Source organism: Staurois parvus, unplaced genomic scaffold (assembly GCF_062004578.1).
Source record: "Staurois parvus isolate SC_StPar_1 unplaced genomic scaffold, SC_StPar_1.0 ptg001252l, whole genome shotgun sequence".
NCBI lineage: Eukaryota > Metazoa > Chordata > Amphibia > Anura > Ranidae > Staurois > Staurois parvus.
The window spans coordinates 2968751-2988031 of record NW_028319048.1 but is presented as its reverse complement, the minus strand read 5'-3'; the positions used below and the strand labels follow the sequence as shown (position 1 = coordinate 2988031).

Genomic DNA, 19281 nt, shown 5'->3' with positions numbered 1-19281 from the left:
CCAAAATGGCTCAAAGGCAATCCACATTCTGCAGCATTTTTGATGCATTTTTGATGAATTTTCATTTAATTTTTCCCCTCTCTTTTTTTTCAATTCACATAGGGACATTGTGCGCTCCTGTGTGTTTTTGGTGTGTTTGGGTGTTTTCTGGTGAGATCTGGTGCGTTTTTTGTGCATTTTAACGCATTCCAGTACAGTTCTGTGCAAAAAAAATGCAGCGTGTACTACTTTTTTATCTTCAACCGGAACGCACTGGAACTACAAGCGCTGATGTGAACTGTGACATTCAGACCATATAACCAACTTCTTGTGCGTCTTGGATACAGAACAAAAGCAACTGAAACGCATGGAGTGTGAACTGGCCCTTAAAGTGATGCTAAAGGCCTATTTTTTATTTCTTTTTTAATAACAAACATGTCTATCCTAACCTGCTCTGTGTAATGGTTTTGCACAGAGCAGCCCAGATCCTCCTCTTCTCAGGTCCTCCCCTGGCGCTCCTGGCCCCTCCCTCCTCAGCTTGCTATGGGGGCACCCGAGCACTCTCCAGCTGCTGCTCTGTGTGTCCATTCACACACGGAGTGGCGGCTCAGCCCCGCCCCCACTATCTTCTCATTGGCTCACTGGCCAATGGCTCTTGCTGCTGTCTCAGCCAATGAGGAGAGGGAGTCCCAGGATATCCAAGACCCCAATGCACATCTGAGTCCTGTTAACTCTTAGAGTGGCTTCAAGGTCTAATGGGTTGTGCGGCTCCCAGCTAATGTGTGTAGGCAAACCAGTCATCCATAGTGTATGGTTAGACCAGGCCTCTCTGGCTAGTCCACAGTTTCTGACAATCTCCTATATCATGTCCACAGTCTATGACCGTCTCCTGTATCCTGTCCTCAGTCTCTGACTGTCTCCTGTATCCTGTCCTCAGTCTCTGACCATCTCCTGTATCCTGTCCTCAGTCTCTGACCGTCTCCTGTATCCTGTCCTCAGTCTCTGACTGTCTCCTGTATCCTGTCCTCAGTCTCTGACCATCTCCTGTATCCTGTCCTCAGTCTCTGACCATCTCCTGTATCATGTCCGCAGTCTCTGACCATCTCCTGTATCATGTCCGCAGTCTCTGACCATCTCCTGTATCATGTCCACAGTCTCTGACCGTCTCCTGTACCATGTCTGCAGTCTCTGACCATCTCCTGTATCATGTCCACAGTCTCTGACCGTCTCCTGTATCATGTCCACAGTCTCTGACTGTCTCCTGTACTATGTTCGCAGTCTGACTATCTCCTGTAGCATGTCTGCAGTCTCTGACCATCTCCTGTACTATATCCACAGTCTCTGACTGTCTCCTGTACTATGTCCACAGTTTCTAACTATCTCCTGTAGTATGTCCGCAGTCTCTGACCTTCTCCTGTATCCTGTCCTCAGTCTCTGGACGTTTACTGTAGTATGACTGCATTCGCTGACCGTCTCCTGTATCCTGTCTGCAGTCTCTGACCTTCTCCTGTATCCTGTCCTCAGTCTTTGACCTTCTCCTGTACCCTGTCCTAAATCTCTGACCGTCTCCTGTATCCTGTCCTCAGTCTCTGACCATCTCCTGTATCCTGTCCTCAGTCTTTTACCATCTCCTGTAATAGGTCAGCAGACTCTGATCATCTCCTTTATCTTGTCCTCAGTCTCTGACCGTCTCCTATATCCTGTCTGGAGTCACTGACCGTCTCCTGTATCCTGTCTGCAGTCTCCAACCATCTCCTATATCCTGTCTGCAGTCTCTGACATTCTCCTGTATCCTGTCCTCAGTCTCTGACTGTCTCCTGTATCCTGTTTTCAGTCTCTGACTGTCTCCCGTATCCTGTCTGCAGTCTCTGACCTTCTCCAGTATCCTGTCTGCAGTCTCTGACCGTCTCCTGTATCCTGTCTGCAGTCTCTGACCTTCTCCTGTATCCTGTCCTCAATCTCTGACTGTCTCCTGGATCCTGCCTGCAGTCTCTGACCGTCTCCTGTATCCTGTCTGCAGTCTCTGACTGTCTCCTGTATCCTGTCTGCAGTGCCTGACCTTCTCCTGTATCCTGTCTGCAGTCTCTGACCATCTCTTGTATCCTGTCTGCAGTCTCCAACCATCTGCTATATCCTGTCTGCAGTCTCTGACCTTCTCCTGTATCCTGTCTGCAGTCTCTGACCGTCTCCTGTATCCTGTCTGCAGTCTCTGACCTTCTCCTGTCCTCAGTCTTTGACCTTCTCCTGTACCCTGTCCTAAATCTCTGACCGTCTCCTGTATCCTGTCCTCAATCTCTGACCATCTCCTGTATCCTGTCTGCAGTCTCTGACCATCTCCTATATCCTGTCTGCAGTCTCTGACTGTCTCCTGTATCCTGTCCTCAGTCTTTTACCATCTCCGGTAATAGGTCAGCAGACTCTGATCATCTCCTTTATCTTGTCCTCAGTCTCTGACCGTCTCCTATATCCTGTCTGCAGTCTCTGACCTTCTCCTGTATGCTGTCTGCAGTCTCTGACCTTCTCCTGTATCCTGTCTGCAGTCTCTGACCATCTCTTGTATCCTGTCTGCAGTCTCTGACCATCTGCTATATCCTGTCTGCAGTCTCTGACCTCCTGTATCCTGTCCTCAGTCTCTGACTGTCTCCTGTATCCTGTTTTCAGTCTCTGACCGTCTCCTGTATCCTGTCAGCAGTCTATGACCATCTCCTGCATCCTGTCTGCAGTCTCTGACCTTCTCCTGTATCCTGTCCTCAGTCTCTGACTGTCTCCTGTATCCTGTCTGCAGTCTCTGACCTTCTCTTGTATGCTGTCCTCAGTCTCTGACCATCTCCTGCATCCTGTCCACAGTCTCTGACTGTCTCCTGCATCCTGTCCACAGTCTCTGACCGTCTCCTGCATCCTGTCCACAGTCTCTGACCGTCTTCTATATCGTGTTTGTAATCTCTGACCATCTCCTGTATCCCGTCCGCAGTCTCTGACTGTCTCCTGTATCATGTCCGCAGTCTCTGACTGTCTCCTGTATCATGTCCGCAGTCGCTGACCAACTTCTGATATGGAGCTCTTATAGGAAGATGTGGAGCCTAAAGCAGAGGGACAGAGATTACAGATGAAGGAGTGGATCTTAAACAAGAAGGGGTGGGACAAATTTAGATGGGGGTGCAATTTTAGTCTTGCCTAGGGCAGCACAAAGCCCAAATACACCACTACCCCAAAATCCATACTAGACCCTTATCTGAGCATGAAGCCCAGCAGGTCAGGAAAGGGAGGGGAATAAACGAGCGCCCCCCCCCCCTTGAACCATAGCAGGCCACATGCCCTCAACATGGGGGTGCTTTGGAGCTGATGGGGACAAGGGCCCCTTCCCCACACCCATGGCTGGTGGTTGTGGGGAAGGTCTGTGGATGGGGGGGGTTATTGGAATCTGGAAGCTCCCTTTAACAAAGGGGCCCCCAGATTCCTCCCATGTGAATGAGTATGGGATACATGGTACCACTACTCATTCACAAAAAAAAGTGTAGTGTACAAATGACAGGAGACAGTCTTTGACTAGTCCTTTATTAACAATAAAAAGTAGACCCCGAAGTAGATCCAACGTCAATCACAATGCCACTGCCGACCCAAAAAAAAAGTCTCCGCTCTCGACACTGGCTCCTGCCGTCTGACAGCTGTGCTGGTAGGCAGTTTCTAAATACTGTGATGATGTCACAAGGCCATGCCCCCTTGTGACATCATCATGTGCTGTGATTGGCCAAATCATTTCACCTCCTTTGGATCAACTGAGGGTATAGGATTATAACTTTTTTTTTTGGTTGAACTGGACGGACTTTTGTCTTTTTTCAGCCAGACTAACTATGTCATTATGTAACCTGATCTGTGGTCAGATGCCTTGCTTTGGCCAATCACAATGCACTGTCAGGCGGCAGTGTATTGTGGGGCGTGGTGAGCAAACAGCCCAAAGAACACCCTTGCCGTTTGTGTGTTCACCCAACACGTGAACAGCCGATGTTGAACTAATGTTTGACTCGAACATCTAGACCGGGGGTCTCCAAACTATGACCCTTCAGGTGTTGAGGAACTGCAAGTCCCATGAGGCCTTGCAAGACCCTGACAGCCACCGGCAAGATGGCTGAAGCATGATGGGACTTGTAGTACTTCAACAGCTGGAGGGGCATAGTTTGGAGACCCCTGCTCTAGCCCAACAATAGTGAAAGCCTTTATTAAGGACAGACAGAGTACAAATCTATTTCAAAACTAAACATGAAGATCTCCCTGCACAGTGCAGACTGGGTTCATTATGGCAAACGCATATCTAGCCTCTCTTAAACAAAGAGAACTATGTCGGATTTTCCTTGCCAGAGGGTCCAGAATAGAGTATCTTAACAAGGCAAGCTGCAGTTTTTAATCTTTTTTTCAGTTATGCTGTGTAAATGGGGACATGTAACTAATATAAAGTAGGCTTTATCCCAGTGTGTGAAAAGTGACGCTCCAAGAACCGCGCGCATATTTCCTGGTGACCTCTAACATGTGACCGGGTGCCGATGCTCCAAGCTCAGCTTGTCCAGTTCAAAGATCTAAAGAGAGCCGCTATCCAACGATCAACAGGGTGAAACTTCATGTAAAAAAATGGCTTTAGAGAGTCTCCTCCCATGCCACGCCCCTCACAGAGGTGTGGCATGGGCGGAGACTCCCAGAAGCCATTTTTACATGAAGCTTTACCTGGCTGATAGTGGATGTGCGGCTCCATTCCTTTCAGACGTTATCCCAGTTTGGCTGCAAAAGTGGAAATACAATTTACAATTAAAAAAAAGCTGTATGAATATAATATGAGATTTTTGGGGGTTTCATATTTATCAATCTTCTTTATTGATTTCAAGGCAGCCATGTTTCAAAATGGCTCTGTACTTCCCTCTTTCCTGGTAGAGTATCTTCCCTTTGCAGTCCTTCCTCAAGAGCCCCGAGACTCAATGAGCTGCAATACTAAATGTCTACCAAGAAGTCAGCACTTAGTCCCATCCCCTGCTACCTCCTGTGCCTCATCATTGGTCATCGGGGCCCGCCGGTGGAATCCGGCCCTCCAGACCATTTCATGTTGCCCTTGCACCTCTCCTTCAGGTACCCCGTTGTCTCTGCCCCCACCTTGTCTCGGCAATCGGCAGCAGAGAGGAAAAAAGAACTTCGCTGCCAAATCTTGCAGCTGCAACACCCCCTTATCTCTGCCTCCCCTAATCTCAGCATTCAGCAGACTTTGGAAACTGACTCCATTCCTCCTCTGGTCCTCCTCCAGACCCTGCACCTTCTGCTTTCCAGCTCTGCCCCCAAAGGGGGTGCACAGTGATGTTATGGAGGGTGTGGGATTCTTGACATGTGATGTAATGAGGGGGGTGGGGTGTTCTGGACATCTAGTCTTACAGATACAACTGGCCCTTTGAGAACAACCATAATGCTGATGCGGCCCACCATAAAATGGAGTATGACAGCCCATAATATGTTGGTAGTTTCAATTTTTTATGTTACACGATACTGGCTCAACGGTTCATGAAATACAAAATTTCATTAAAAAATACACCACAGTAAATTTTTGGATGCATAAATTTAATTTATTAATATTTTGTAAAATGTAAGAGATGAAGCTGTGCTGAGTAAATCGAGACCCAACATGTCAAACCTTAAATGTGTGTGTGCCCGTGACACCCTAGATTTATAAAAGCCGCTACAGGTCATCAGTGTAAAGTTATGCAGGAGTTCTGGTGATATAATTATTGCTCTCAGTCCGACAAGTGCAGTGATATGTAATATGTGTACGGCAATCTCCATGTTTGTACATACGCATCCCAATGCATGCGTTTTGATATGTGTGTGGGGGGGGGGGGGTATAAAAATGTTTTTTTTTATGTGTCTTTTTTAATGCTTAAAACTTAAAAAACATTTTTACATAATTGTGATTGCTATCACATAGGGGACCACTAGCCCTCTATGTGATAGCATATAGGTGACAGGTACTCTTTATGAGACATCTGGGGTCCATTAGACCCTGGATGTCTCCCTTACACGCCACTGCAGCTGATGGAACACAGATCATGGTCTGTCAGCTGCTTCCTCAGGTACTGATTCCAGTCATTGACAGCTCTGGAAGTGAAGTCATGCATGTCACTGCCTGTTCTGTACAGAGGAGAGAGGCTCAGCAATAAATGTCCACTAAATTCCTTCCACCCTTCACAGTGACATCCGCCATGAATGCAGTGGGCCAGTAGAGCCTGGTAAATATGGTGGGGGGGGGATTGCACAGGGGATGGCACATCATGGCAGTTGTAAAAGTGATCGGCGGCTTTGCAAAGACAGCCAGCTTCAGTCAGCTTCACAAAAGTACGCACACTTCTGGCCGGGGAACACACATGTCCGCACTATGGTTACAAATCCAAATCCTGAGCAAAGGGCTGGGGATTCGGATTTTACCGCACCCCCACCCCACCATCCTGGCACCCTGAGGCAGCTGTCTATGCTTGCCTATAGTTGGGCCGGCACTGGATGCAGAGCCCACTTTATGTCACCTGTCCTCCAATACATAGAAACACAGAAAACTGATGGCTGAAAGAGAAGAAATGGTTTATGGAGGCTTTTTATTAACCTGGACCTTCAGTGAGTTCCTTCTGTCCTCCAAGTGAGAAGAAGAAATAACTGACGTAGACCTTCCCAGACCTTACCTACCATTTATATTCTACATCACAGATAACTACATAAGGCACACAGGGATTGTAATATACAGTAGATAGGGCTGCACAATCTGAGAAGCATTCATTCAAAATGGTACACATATTGATCTCTTCGGCTTCCCCTGACTCTTTGTAAATTCCTCTGCTAGTTTCATGTCGCTTGTTTCTTTTATATATTTTATAATAAAATTCAGATGCCTTTTCCTCTCCTCTTTGGGATCTCTCATGTGTTCCATACGGAATCTGACGTCTTCCAAAACCTCAGTGAGGAATTTGATGATCTCTTCATTCTTCTCTCTCACCATCGACTGGTCCTCTGCAGTGTAATTTTCGATGGTGTAGATCTTTGACTGTCCCATGTTTGTAAAGATGGACTTCATGGATTCCAATTCACCGCTGTACTTGTGTGTCAGGACAATGTATGGGTTAACGCCTGGAATATCAACAAGAAGGACTTCAGTACAACAACCAGTCAGAAGTCAGTTCCTGAAGGACAGGAGGTAAAGGGGAGATGGAGGAAAGATAGCCATTGTCTGAGTGAAGAGAAAGGGGGCAGAACCATTGCAGGCTTTCTCTAGAGGAATAATTTGAAGGACAGAGAGGAGAGAAGGAGATAGACAGAGGAAAGGCAGTCATTATACAGACAGAGAGGAGAGGAGATATACAGAGAAAAGGCAGTCATTATATAGACAGAGAGGGGAGGAGAGGAAGCGATAGACAGAGGAAAGGCAGTCATTATATAAACAGAGAGGAGAGAAGAGGAGATAGACAGAGGAAAGGCGGTCATTATATAGACAGAGAGGAGAGGAGGAGATAGACAGAGGAAAGGCAGTCATTATATAGACAGAGAGGAGGAGATAGACAGAGGAAAGGCAGTCATTATATAGACAGAGAGGAGATAGACATGTGTAGTTCTCTTAGTTTCGAATCCAAATTTGGGCTGTATTGTCTCCCGTTATATTGTAAAGCGCTGAGGAAACTGTTGGCGCCATAAATCCTGTATAATAATAATAATACTAATAAATTTTCCATTTTTCGGGTGTATCTGAATTCCAAATTACAATAGTAAAAAATTTAAACAAATCTGAAATAATGAAACGAATTTCGGCCAAAATTCCATTTGAATCTAAAAACACATTTAAAATAAGAGTAGAATAAAATAGGACAGAAAATAAAGGAATAGAAAAGAATAGAATCAATGAAAATAGAATAGAAAAACAGAGAATAGAAAATTAAAGAATAGAAAAGAATAGAGTAAAACAGAATAAAATAGAATAGAAAATAAAGGAACAGAATAGAATCAATTATAATAGAATAGAAAATATTAGACTAGAACAGAACAGAACAGAATGGAAAAATAATAGAATAGAATAAAAAAGAAAGTATATAATTGCCTTCCGAAATTCAAATTTTTAATAGAATTAATTCAAAAAGAATACATTAGAATAGATTATTCAATAATAGAAAAGTAAAGAATAGGAAAGACTAAAATACTTTACGAAAGTATAAAAATTTTGGACTGAGCTATGGTGACGTGAGTAGAGATTGACAAAGACACTGGGAAAATTTTGCTGAAAAAATAGAAATTCCCATTACGATCACACAGTCTTCATATAGCCCATATACCTACAAAAACACACATGGAATGTCTGGGAGATAGAGAGAGGAGAGACTACCATGACATGAACAGAGGAGAGGAAAAAACAACCACATGACAAAAATACCCCAAATACTAACCAGTTAGATCTCGGGCAGTGTTCAGTAGTTCTCTGAACAACCCAACTTCATTCTGGATATTGTAATTTACACTGAGAGAAAAAATATTTGTTATAAAACCGTTACCTGTGAACTATATTCATTGCTAATGTTTTTTTCACCAGAAACTGAAAGACTTCATTGCAGGAAATGCCTCTAATATGACCTCAATCCATGTTAGACGTCTGAATTAAACTGATGCTAAACCCCAAACTCTGTATTCACTATATCCGCTCTCCCCGGACCCCGCATTCACTATATCCGCTCTCCCCGGACCCCGCATTCACTATATCCGCTCTCCCCGGACCCCGCATTCACTATATCCGCTCTCCCCGGACCCCTCATTCACTATATCCGCTCTCCCCGGACCCCGCATTCACTATATCCGCTCTCCCCGGACCCCACATTCACTATATCCGCTCTCCCCGGACCCCGCATTCACTATATCCGCTCTCCCAGGACCCTGCATTCACTATATCCGCTCTCCCCGGACCCCGCATTCACTATATCTGGTCTCCCCGGACACTGCATTCACTATATCCGCTCTCCCCGGACCCTGCATTCACTATATCCGCTCTCCCCGGACCCCGCATTCACTATATCCGCTCTCCCCGGACCCCGCATTCACTATATCTGCTCTCCTCGGACCCTGCATTCACTATATCCGCACTCCCCGGACCCCGCATTCACTATATCCGCTCTCCCCGGACCCCGCATTCACTATATCCGCTCTCCCCGGACCCCGCATTCACTATATCCGCACTCCCCGGACCCCGTATTCACTATATCCGCTCTCCCCGGACCCCTCATTCACTATATCCGCTCTCCCCGGACCCCGCATTCACTATATCCGCTCTCCCCGGACCCCACATTCACTATATCCGCTCTCCCCGGACCCTGCATTCACTATATCCGCTCTCCCAGGACCCTGCATTCACTATATCCGCTCTCCCCGGACCCCGCATTCACTATATCTGGTCTCCCCGGACACTGCATTCACTATATCCGCTCTCCCCGGACCCTGCATTCACTATATCCGCTCTCCCCGGACCCCGCATTCACTATATCCGCTCTCCCCGGACCCCGCATTCACTATATCTGCTCTCCTCGGACCCTGCATTCACTATATCCGCACTCCCCGGACCCCACATTCACTATATCCGCTCTCCCCGGACCCTGCATCCACTATATCCGCACTCCCCGGACCCTGCATTCACTATATCCGCACTCCCCGGACCCCGTATTCACTATATCCGCTCTCCCCGGACCCCGCATTCACTATATCTGCTCTCCCCGGACCCCGCATTCACTATATCTGCTCTCCCCGGACCCTGAATTCACTATATCCGCTCTCCCTGGACCCCGCATTCATTATATCCGCTCTCCCCGGACCCCGCATTCACTATATCTGGAGTCCTCAGACCCTGCATTCACTATATCTGGTGTCCTCGGACCCTGCATTCACTATATCTGGAGTCCTCAGACCCTGCATTCACTATATCTGGTGTCCTCAGACCCTGCATTCACTATATTCGCTCTTCCCGGACCCCGCATTCACTATATTCACTCTCCCCGGACCCTGAATTCGCTGTATCCGCTCTCCCCGGACCCTGCATTCACTATATCTGGAGTCCTCGGACCCTGCATTCACTATATCTGGTGTCCTCGGACCCTGCATTCACTATATCCGCTCTCCCCGGACCCCGCATTCACTATATCTGCTCTCCTCGGACCCCGCATTCATTATATCCGCTCTCCCCGGACCCCGCATTCACTATATCTGGAGTCCTCAGACCCCGCATTCACTATATCTGGTGTCCTCGGACCCTGCATTCACTATATCTGGAGTCCTCAGACCCTGCATTCACTATATCTGGTGTCCTCAGACCCTGCATTCACTATATTCGCTCTTCCCGGACCCCGCATTCACTATATCCACTCTCCCCGGACCCTGAATTCGCTGTATCCGCTCTCCCCGGACCCCGCATTCACTATATCCGCTCTCCCCGGACCCTGCATTCACTATATCCGCTCTCCCCGGACCCCGCATTTACTATATCCGCTCTCCCCGGACCCCCCATTCACTATATCCTCTCTCCCAGGACCCTGCATTCACTGTATCTGGTGTCCTCGGACCCTGCATTCACTATATTCGCTCTCCAAGGACCCTGCATTCACTATATCCGCTCTCCCAGGACCCTGCATTCACTATATCTGGTGTCCTCGGACCCTGCATTCACTATATTCGCTCTCCAAGGACCCCGCATTCACTATATCCGCTCTCCACGGACCCCTCATTCACTATATCCGCTCTCCCCGGACCCTGCATTCACTATATCCGCTCTCCCCGGACCCCGCATTCACTATATTCGCTCTCCCCAGACCCTGTATTCACTATATCCGTTATCCTCGGATCCCGCATTCACTATATCCGCTCTCCCCGGACCCTGCATTCACTATATCTAGTCTCCCTGGACCCTGCATTCACTATATCCGCTCTCCCCGGACCCCTCATTCACTATATCTGCTCACCCCGGACCCTGCATTCACTATATCCGCTCTCCCCGGACCTGGCATTCACTATATCCCCTCTCCCCGGACCCTGCATTCACTATATCCGCTCTCTCCGACCCTGAATTCACTATATCTGGTGTCCTCGGACCCCGCATTCACCATATTCGCTCTCCCAGGACCCCACATTCACTATATCCGCTCTCCCCGGATCCTGCATTCATTATATTCGCTCTCCTCGGACCCTGCATTCACTATATCCGTTCTCTCCGGACCCCGCATTCACCATATTCGCTCTCCCAGGACCCCACATTCACTATATCCGCTCTCCCCGGACCCTGCATTCACTATATCCGCTCTCCCCGGACCCCGCATTCACTATATTCGCTCTCCCCGGACCCCGCATTCAGTATATCCGCTCTCCCCAGACCCCGCATTCACTATATCCGCTCTCCCCGGACCCTGCATTCACTATATCCGCTCTCCCCGGACCCCGCATTCACTATATCCGCTCTCCCAGGACCCTGCATTCACTATATCTGGTGTCCTCGGACCCTGCATTCACTATATCCGCTCTCCAAGGACCCCACATTCACTATATCCGCTCTCCCCGGACCCCGCATTCACTATATCCGCTCTCCCCGGACCCTGCATTCACTATATCCGCTCTCCCCGGACCCCGCATTCACTATATCCGCTCTCCCCGGACCCCCCATTCACTATATCCGCTCTCCCAGGACCCTGCATTCACTATATCTGGTGTCCTCGGACCCTGCATTCACTATATCCGCTCTCCCAGGTGCCTGCATTCACTATATCCGCTCTCCACAGACCACACATTCACTATATCCGTTCTCCCCGGACCCTGCATTCACTATATCCGCTCTCCCCGGACCCTGCTTTCACTATATCCGCTCTCCCCGGACCCCGCATTCACTATATCCGCTCTCCCCGGACCCCCCATTCACTATATCCGCTCTCCCCGGACCCCGCATTCATTATATCCGCTCTCCCCAGACCTCGCATTCACTATATCCGTTCTCTCCGGATTCCACATTCACTATATCCGCTCTCCCCGGACTCCGCATTCACTATATCCGTTCTCCCCGGACCCCGCATTCACTATATCCGCTCTCCCAGGACCCTGCATTCATTATAGCCGCTCTCTCCGGACCCTGCATTCACTATACCCGCTCTCCACGGACCCTGCATTCACTATATCTGCTCTCTCCAACCCTGAATTCACTATATCTGGTGTCCTCGGACCCCACATTCACTATATCCGCTCTCCCCGGACCCTGCATTCATTATATTCGCTCTCGTCGGACCCTGCATTCACTATATCCGTTCTCTCCGGACCCCGCATTCACTATATCCGCTCTCCCCGAACCCCGCATTCACTATATCCGCTCTCCCCGGACCCTGCATTCACTATATCCGCTCTCCCAGGACCCCGTATTCACTATATCCGCTCTCCCCGGACCCCGCATTCACTATATCCGCTCTCCCCGGACCCCGCATTCACTATATCCGCTCTCTCAGGACCCTGCATTCACTATATCCGCTCTCCCCGGACCCTGCATTCACTATATCTGGTGTCCTCGGACCCCGCATTCACTATGTTCGCTCTCCCAGGACCCCGCATTCACTATATCCGCTCTCCCCGGACCCCGCATTCACTATATCCGCTCTCCCCGGACCCTGCATTCACTGTATCCGCTCTCCCAGGACCCTGCATTCACTATATCCGCTCTCCCCGGACCCCGCATTCACTATATCCGCTCTCCCCGGACCCTGCATTCACTGTATCCGCTCTCCCAGGACCCTCCATTCACTATATCTGGTGTCCTCGGACCCCGCATTCACTATATCTGCTCTCCCCGGACCCCACATTCACTTTATCCACTCTCATCTGATTGGCCCTGTGCTAATCACAAGCACTCTCCCATTGAAAAAAAAACCTTTCTAGCAATACAAACCAAACTGAGCATGTGCAAAATGCCTATTTGTCAGTCTGTCTTATCAGGTGACAAGAGGCAGTTGCTTGAACAAGAGATGGAACAGATAAGACAGGATCAAACAACCTTTTTACACAGTGCAGAGGATTAACCCCTTAGGTTTCAAAATTAGTATAACCAGCATGCTTTGCTGCATCTACAGACTGATTGAACTGTTGTGGGTTCAGTAACACTTTATCTCTGTCACAAACACCCCATAGTACATTTTTAGTTCTTACCTGTGTATAAGAACCGGGACAATTAGATCATACAAACTGTCCTCGTTATTGAATTCAGCCATTACTCTGTCCACATTTTTATTAAAGTCCTTGACCCATTCCACCTTCTGGTTTAGCGGAAGCAAGTTTCCTGAAAAATGTAGAAAAATGTATTGAAAGTTTAAAGAAACTTTAATGAGTTTACCTTGTCAGTCTCCTCTGTCAGATGTAACCTTTCAGGCAAGGAGAATGATGTCTGGGAGATGGATAGTTGCTCCGAGTTATTGGACATATTCCGGAGTCATAGTTGCACAATCCCATCGCACACGTTCCTGCATTGTACAACGACTGTATGTATAGTGGGGGCTGCAGAGACCAGCGGCTGGAACCGTGATACATCAAGGAATAGAAACTTGGTTATGTGTTACAGAAGACACTGGTAGTGATGAGGCAGAATCATGACTTTACTCGTGTGGCTTAAGTTGCAAACATACAGAGCACATTTCAGCAGGTTGTGATGGCAGACATGTTACTTCCTGAAGAGAGATAGAGAAGAGAGCAAGAGAGAGAACCAACAAGTCTTACACATATGCACAACTAGTGACCTTAGTGTACAGTGCCATCTACTGGTCAAGTGATATTAACATACAATACTTATATACAGTACATTATATTACATGCTGTTGCATTCCCAACACCCCTTCTCAACGGTATGTGCAAAATTATATGACATTTAGTCTCTTTTGTAGAAAACAATGCTGTTCCCTTGGCAAAGGTTTGGTGAGTGCGTCTGCAGTCATCTCCTCTGATGGGCAGTACTGGATGTCGATAACCCCTTGTTCTTGCATGTCTCTGAGCAGATGATATCTTACATCAATGTGATTGGTTCTTGGGTTAATCTTCTCAGAGTGTGTAAGCTTTATGCATCCCTGATTGTCTTCAAAGATGGGTGTGGGTTGTGACATATTCAGTCCCATGTCTAGTAGAAGTTGACAAATCCAAATGGCTTCTTGACATGCATGTGCTGCTGCTATGTATTCTGCTTCAGTTGAAGAGAGTGCAACAGTCACTTGTTTCCAATGGTTTTGCGACCAGGAGGGAGTTCTGTTAGTGACCAAGTTTTATTTTCTTGAAGTGATTTTATTTCTTCTTCAGCTGCTTTTCTCCACTGATCGGCTTCCCTTCTCAGCAAAGTTTCTATGTCTTCCCAGGATGTTGGCTCCTGTGTTTGATGTGTTTTAGCAGCGTATGATAACCTGCGGGGTGGTATCCCTTCTGTCATTCGAGAGGATCTTCTGATTTCTTGTTGTTCAGTGGGTTCTATTGGCTCGTTGATTGTAAGTTCCACTTCTTGTTCTGGCTCTTGTCCTGCTTCGCATGGGTCAGTGTCTCTTGCCGATTCAGTGTGTAAATCCTCTCCATATTTCTCAAGAATTGTATTATCTGGTGCTTCAATTTCATCAAAATAAACACTGCGGCTTACTGTGACCTTGTTGGTCTTTGGGCAAAGGATTCTATATCCCTTACTCTGCTCACTGTAGCCCACCAGAATGCCTTCTATGGCTTTGTTCTCCAACTTGGAGCGTTTCTGACTTGGAATGTGGGCATATGCTTTACAGCCGAACACTCTGATGTGTCCTACGTTAGGTTTTGATCCATTCCACATTTCATATGGTGTACTCTCAATAGCGTTTGATGGGAGCCTGTTTTGTAGGTATGTTGCAGTCATTATGGCTTCTCCCCAGTATTTGTTAGGTAAGGCAGCGTCCGTAATCATACATCTGGTCATTTCTACAAGAGTGCGATTCTTTCTTTCTGCTACACCGTTTTGCTCAGGAGTGTATGGTACGGTTGTTTGGTGTATAATACCTTGTTTCTTTAGGTATGATTCCATCTCTTTATTCATATATTCCCCTCCATTGTCAGTGCGTATTATTCCAGGTTTCCTTTGAAACTTGTTGCTTGTCATAGCTACAAACTCTTGAAGTTTTTCTAATGTCTCACTTTTGTGCTTCATTAGATACGTTATTGTGTACCTGGAATAATCATCGATGAAAGTCAGTAAATATCTGTTCCCGCCAGGTGTGATGGTTTTCATTGGTCCGCACACATCACTGTGTATCAGTTCCATGGGTTTAATGGTTTTACTCTGACTGGTCTGTGGAAGAGAGGTTCGGGTGGCCTTTGCTTTGATGCAACACGTGCACTTGCTGAGTGTGTGGCAAGGCAATATTTTCATGTCTTCTGATAGACCTCTCTTTGCAAAGTCCTTTATAGCTTCTGGGTTTCGATGCCCCAATCTTCTATGCCACAGGTGGATGCACTTGTCATGTGGGTTATGAGTTGCCGCATTGGCCTTCTCACTTTCAGTGACGAGTTTGTACAGATGTTCATGTAATCTTCTTCTTGCTAGGATTTGCTTTCCATTTTAAATTGTGCATTCATTACCTCTGAACTGGACAGTGAGTCCATTACTTGCAAGGGTTTTAACTGATAGGAGGCTTCCTTCTAGGCTTGGAACATATAGAACATTCTTTACAAGGATGCTCTGCTTGCCCCCTGATGGCATTTTGCAGTTCAGAAATCCCTGACCATTACCTTCCGCTGTAATACTTTTCCCATTTGCTAGGAAGACTTTATCTTTTACACTAAAATCGATTTCTGTGAAGAATGTCTCGTCGCTTGTCATGTGACTTGTTGCCCCTGAATCAATGTACCATCCGTGTGAGGTACTATTCTGAGTCACTTTAAAAGTACCACTCCATGATGCACTTTCATTTTCTTTCATGACCGCTTTAGCTCTTTCTCTTGTGGGTAGCTCCCGCTTTCGCTGCTCAGCTTTCCAGATTGAACAGTTGTTTTTCAGGTGATCGGCCTTTTTGCAGAGAAAACATACCCTGGTTTCTTTGCTTTGTCTTATGCCTTCATGCACCTTCAGAGCTGCCTCTGGTCTCTCGTTCTCTTCACTGCAAATTTTCCTTTCTTCTGCTGTATTCATCAATTAATTTTCCCTTAACATATTCTAGCGTCAGTTCAGTTTCCGGTCTAGTTTCTAGAGCATTTATAAGGGCACTGTATGATTCTGGAAGGCTGCATAGCAGTAGTGCTACTACATGATTGTCTTTTATTTCTTCACCTATTGCACCCAGCTGGTCCACAATTTCTAGCATAGCATTTACATATTCCCCCATTTCCTGCCCTTTTTCCAGCCTCATCTTATACAGTTTGCGCAGCAGATATAGTTTACTGTTTAGGTTTGCACGTTCATGCAGTGTTTGTAATGCAGTCCACATACCTTTAGCTGTGTTTTCTTTCCTTATATGAATGAGTTGATCGTCCTCCACTAACAGGCTTATGACTGCTTTTGCTTGCCTGTTTTTTCTGTCCCATTCTTCCGGGTTGTCATTGGGTCTGTCCCATTCTTCCGGGTTGTCATTGGGTCTGTGTGTATCTAGTACCGGCCACAAGTCATCTTTGGATAACAGCATTTCAAGCTTAAAATTCCATAGCTGGTAGTTGGTGTTGTTGAGCTTTGCTATTGTAAACTTCATATCTGAAGCACTTGCCATCTTTCAGTGAATTGGATACAGCTCTTGTTTCCTCACACAGGATTTGGTAGGATTGGAAATGCAGCACTTACTTGCTTGTAGTTTTCCTTTTTCCGGTGTCTGGAGCTGGGCCCATAACCTGTTGGTTATGTGTTAGAGAAGACACTGGTAGTGATGAGGCAGAAGTCTGACTTTACTTGTGTGGCTTAAGTTACAAACATACAGAGCACATTTCAGCAATGTATAACAGTGATGGCAGACATGTTACTTCCTGAAGAGAGATAGAGAAGAGAAAGGTAGAGAGAGAACCAACAAGTCTTACACATATGCACAACTAGTGACCTTAGTGTACAGTGCCATCTACTGGTCAAGTGATATTAACATACAATACTTATATATAGTACATTAAAGTGCATGCTGTTGCATTCCCAACAGAAACATCACCAGCACACCGGGTTTCTCCAATGTGGGTCCGAAGCTTTTAACGTGTAATTACATAGTTACAAGAAAAGGAATGTTTCAGAGTCTCGCAGAACCCTTTCATCAGGCTTGTGATGCATCCCATTCTTGATGAAGGGGTCCTGCGAGACTCCAAAAGTTTGCTTTTCTTGTAACTATGTAATTACATGTTAAAAGCTTCGGACCCACATTGGAGAAACCCGATGTGCTGGTGATGTTTCTATTCCATATTCTGGAGTCAGGTGCTGGTGCTATGAGGTGGAGAGACCTCCTGCATAATGGTGCCTGCATTGTTCCACCCTTCTAGTGACACCCGCTATGGGGAAAAGTCTTCCTTCCTCTGAAACCAATGATGGAGTATATTCTCATCTCTGATCAATGGTGCATAATGTTTTTCTTACCACTAACACCAATGTTGGTGAATTCTTCCTTATGTGTATGTGTGTCTGTGAGACTGTCATCTGTGGCACAGTAATTACAGAATATATTGGGGGTACTAGGGCTGTGGCATACAATATGTGTGCAGTGTATACAGTCTCTACACATAACTGTCCCTCATTATGCCATCGCCAATATACAACACAGTGGAGGTTATTTACTAAAACTGGAGGGTGCAAAATCTGGTGCAGCTCTTCATAGAAACCAATCAGCTTGCAGGGTTTATTGCCAGAGCTTAATTGAATAAGCTGAAGTTAGAAGCTGATTGGCTCCTATGCACAGCTGCACCAGATTCTGCGTGCTCCAGTTTTAGTGAGTCTCCCCCACTGTTGTCATGTTCCATTCCCCTATGGAATGCTGTATGCCCCCATATATCATCTTCACACCAGTCTGTCCCTCTCTCGGGTTCTAAGTTCGGGATGTATGGTTACTGCACATTGCTTTGACTATTGATAATAACATCACTGAGGTCATTTTAAAGGTTCATAAAATTTTACCAAGTTGAGCAAAAATCTCTCCTGTCTGGAACCTGTCCAGCGTTGGCATCCCCCGATTATCCACCATCGATATTGACTCAGTGAGCTCAAAAGGGATTCTTCTAGTGATCGTTCCTCCTAGGTTGTTTGCAGCCTGAGCATGGGCAACAAACTCTCCGCCATCGATGACATATTTGCAGGAGTTGATGAAGGAGGATTTCCCATTTCCCGGTAACCCGAAGAGCTGCAAGATGACCCGTTTATAACCTTCATTTCCTTCAACGTCACGAAGACAGAAATTTCTGATGTTGTCGCTCATTCTGCAGTCCTGTGGGATCGAACTGATGTGAGAAAGAAATATCTGTCAATAAAATCATTCACAGGAAGTCTGTGGAGGACATCATGGCTTTGCTTTTAAAGTGTACGTCCCAATTCCAGCAATCTGGGAAGATGGTAATCCATTCCTAACTCTGGAATGACAGTTCTCAGTTCCAACCACAATCATAAAGTGAAAAGGGGTCTTTTGAAGTATTTCTACTTGCTTGTAGAAAGTTACTTTGTTAGCAAAAAAATGTATTGATCTACAAGAAGTGATTATCTGTTGAATCAAGTAGTCTTTTAAAGAAGATGCAATAGAAATTTGGATCTCTCTTCCCTCTATATCAGTGGTCTCCAAACTGTAGGCCATGGGCCAGATGCAACTCTTTTCTTGACATTATCCCTGGGGAAGATTCTCATTTATACAAAACACTATTCCTCCCACTAACACCAATGACGGGGCGCTATTTCTTTTATTGACACAAATGATGGGGCACTATTTCTTACACTTATACCAAAAATAGATCACTATTCCTTCCATTGACACCAATGATGGGACACTATTCCTTCCATTGACACCAATGATGGGGCACTATTCCTTCCACTGATACCAATGATGAGACACTATTCCTCCCACTGACACCAATGATGGGGCACTATTCCTCCCACTGATACCAATGATGGGGCACTATTCCTTCCATTGACACCAATGATGGGGCACTATTCCTCCCACTGACACCAATGATGGGGCACTATTCCTTCCATTGACACCAATGATGGGGCACTATTCCTCCCACTGACACCAATGATGAGACACTATTCCTTCTATTGAAACCAATGATGGGGCACTATTCCTCCCACTGACACCAATG

General features: G+C 46.5%; 1 protein-coding gene across 1 annotated transcript; it reads right to left on the bottom strand.

The window, feature by feature from the left end:
* Nucleotides 1-5554: 5554 nt before the first annotated feature.
* LOC149437884 (uncharacterized) lies at nt 5555-18428 on the bottom strand. Its single transcript, XM_089660558.1, has 4 exons — nt 18113-18428; nt 13192-13321; nt 8427-8497; nt 5555-7122 (listed from the first exon to the last, which is right to left on the bottom strand). Exons 1-4 carry the CDS (start codon nt 18408-18410, stop codon nt 6776-6778), a joined length of 846 nt encoding a protein of 281 aa, XP_089516684.1. The 5' UTR covers nt 18411-18428; the 3' UTR covers nt 5555-6775.
* Between the last annotated feature and the right edge of the window lie 853 nt (nt 18429-19281).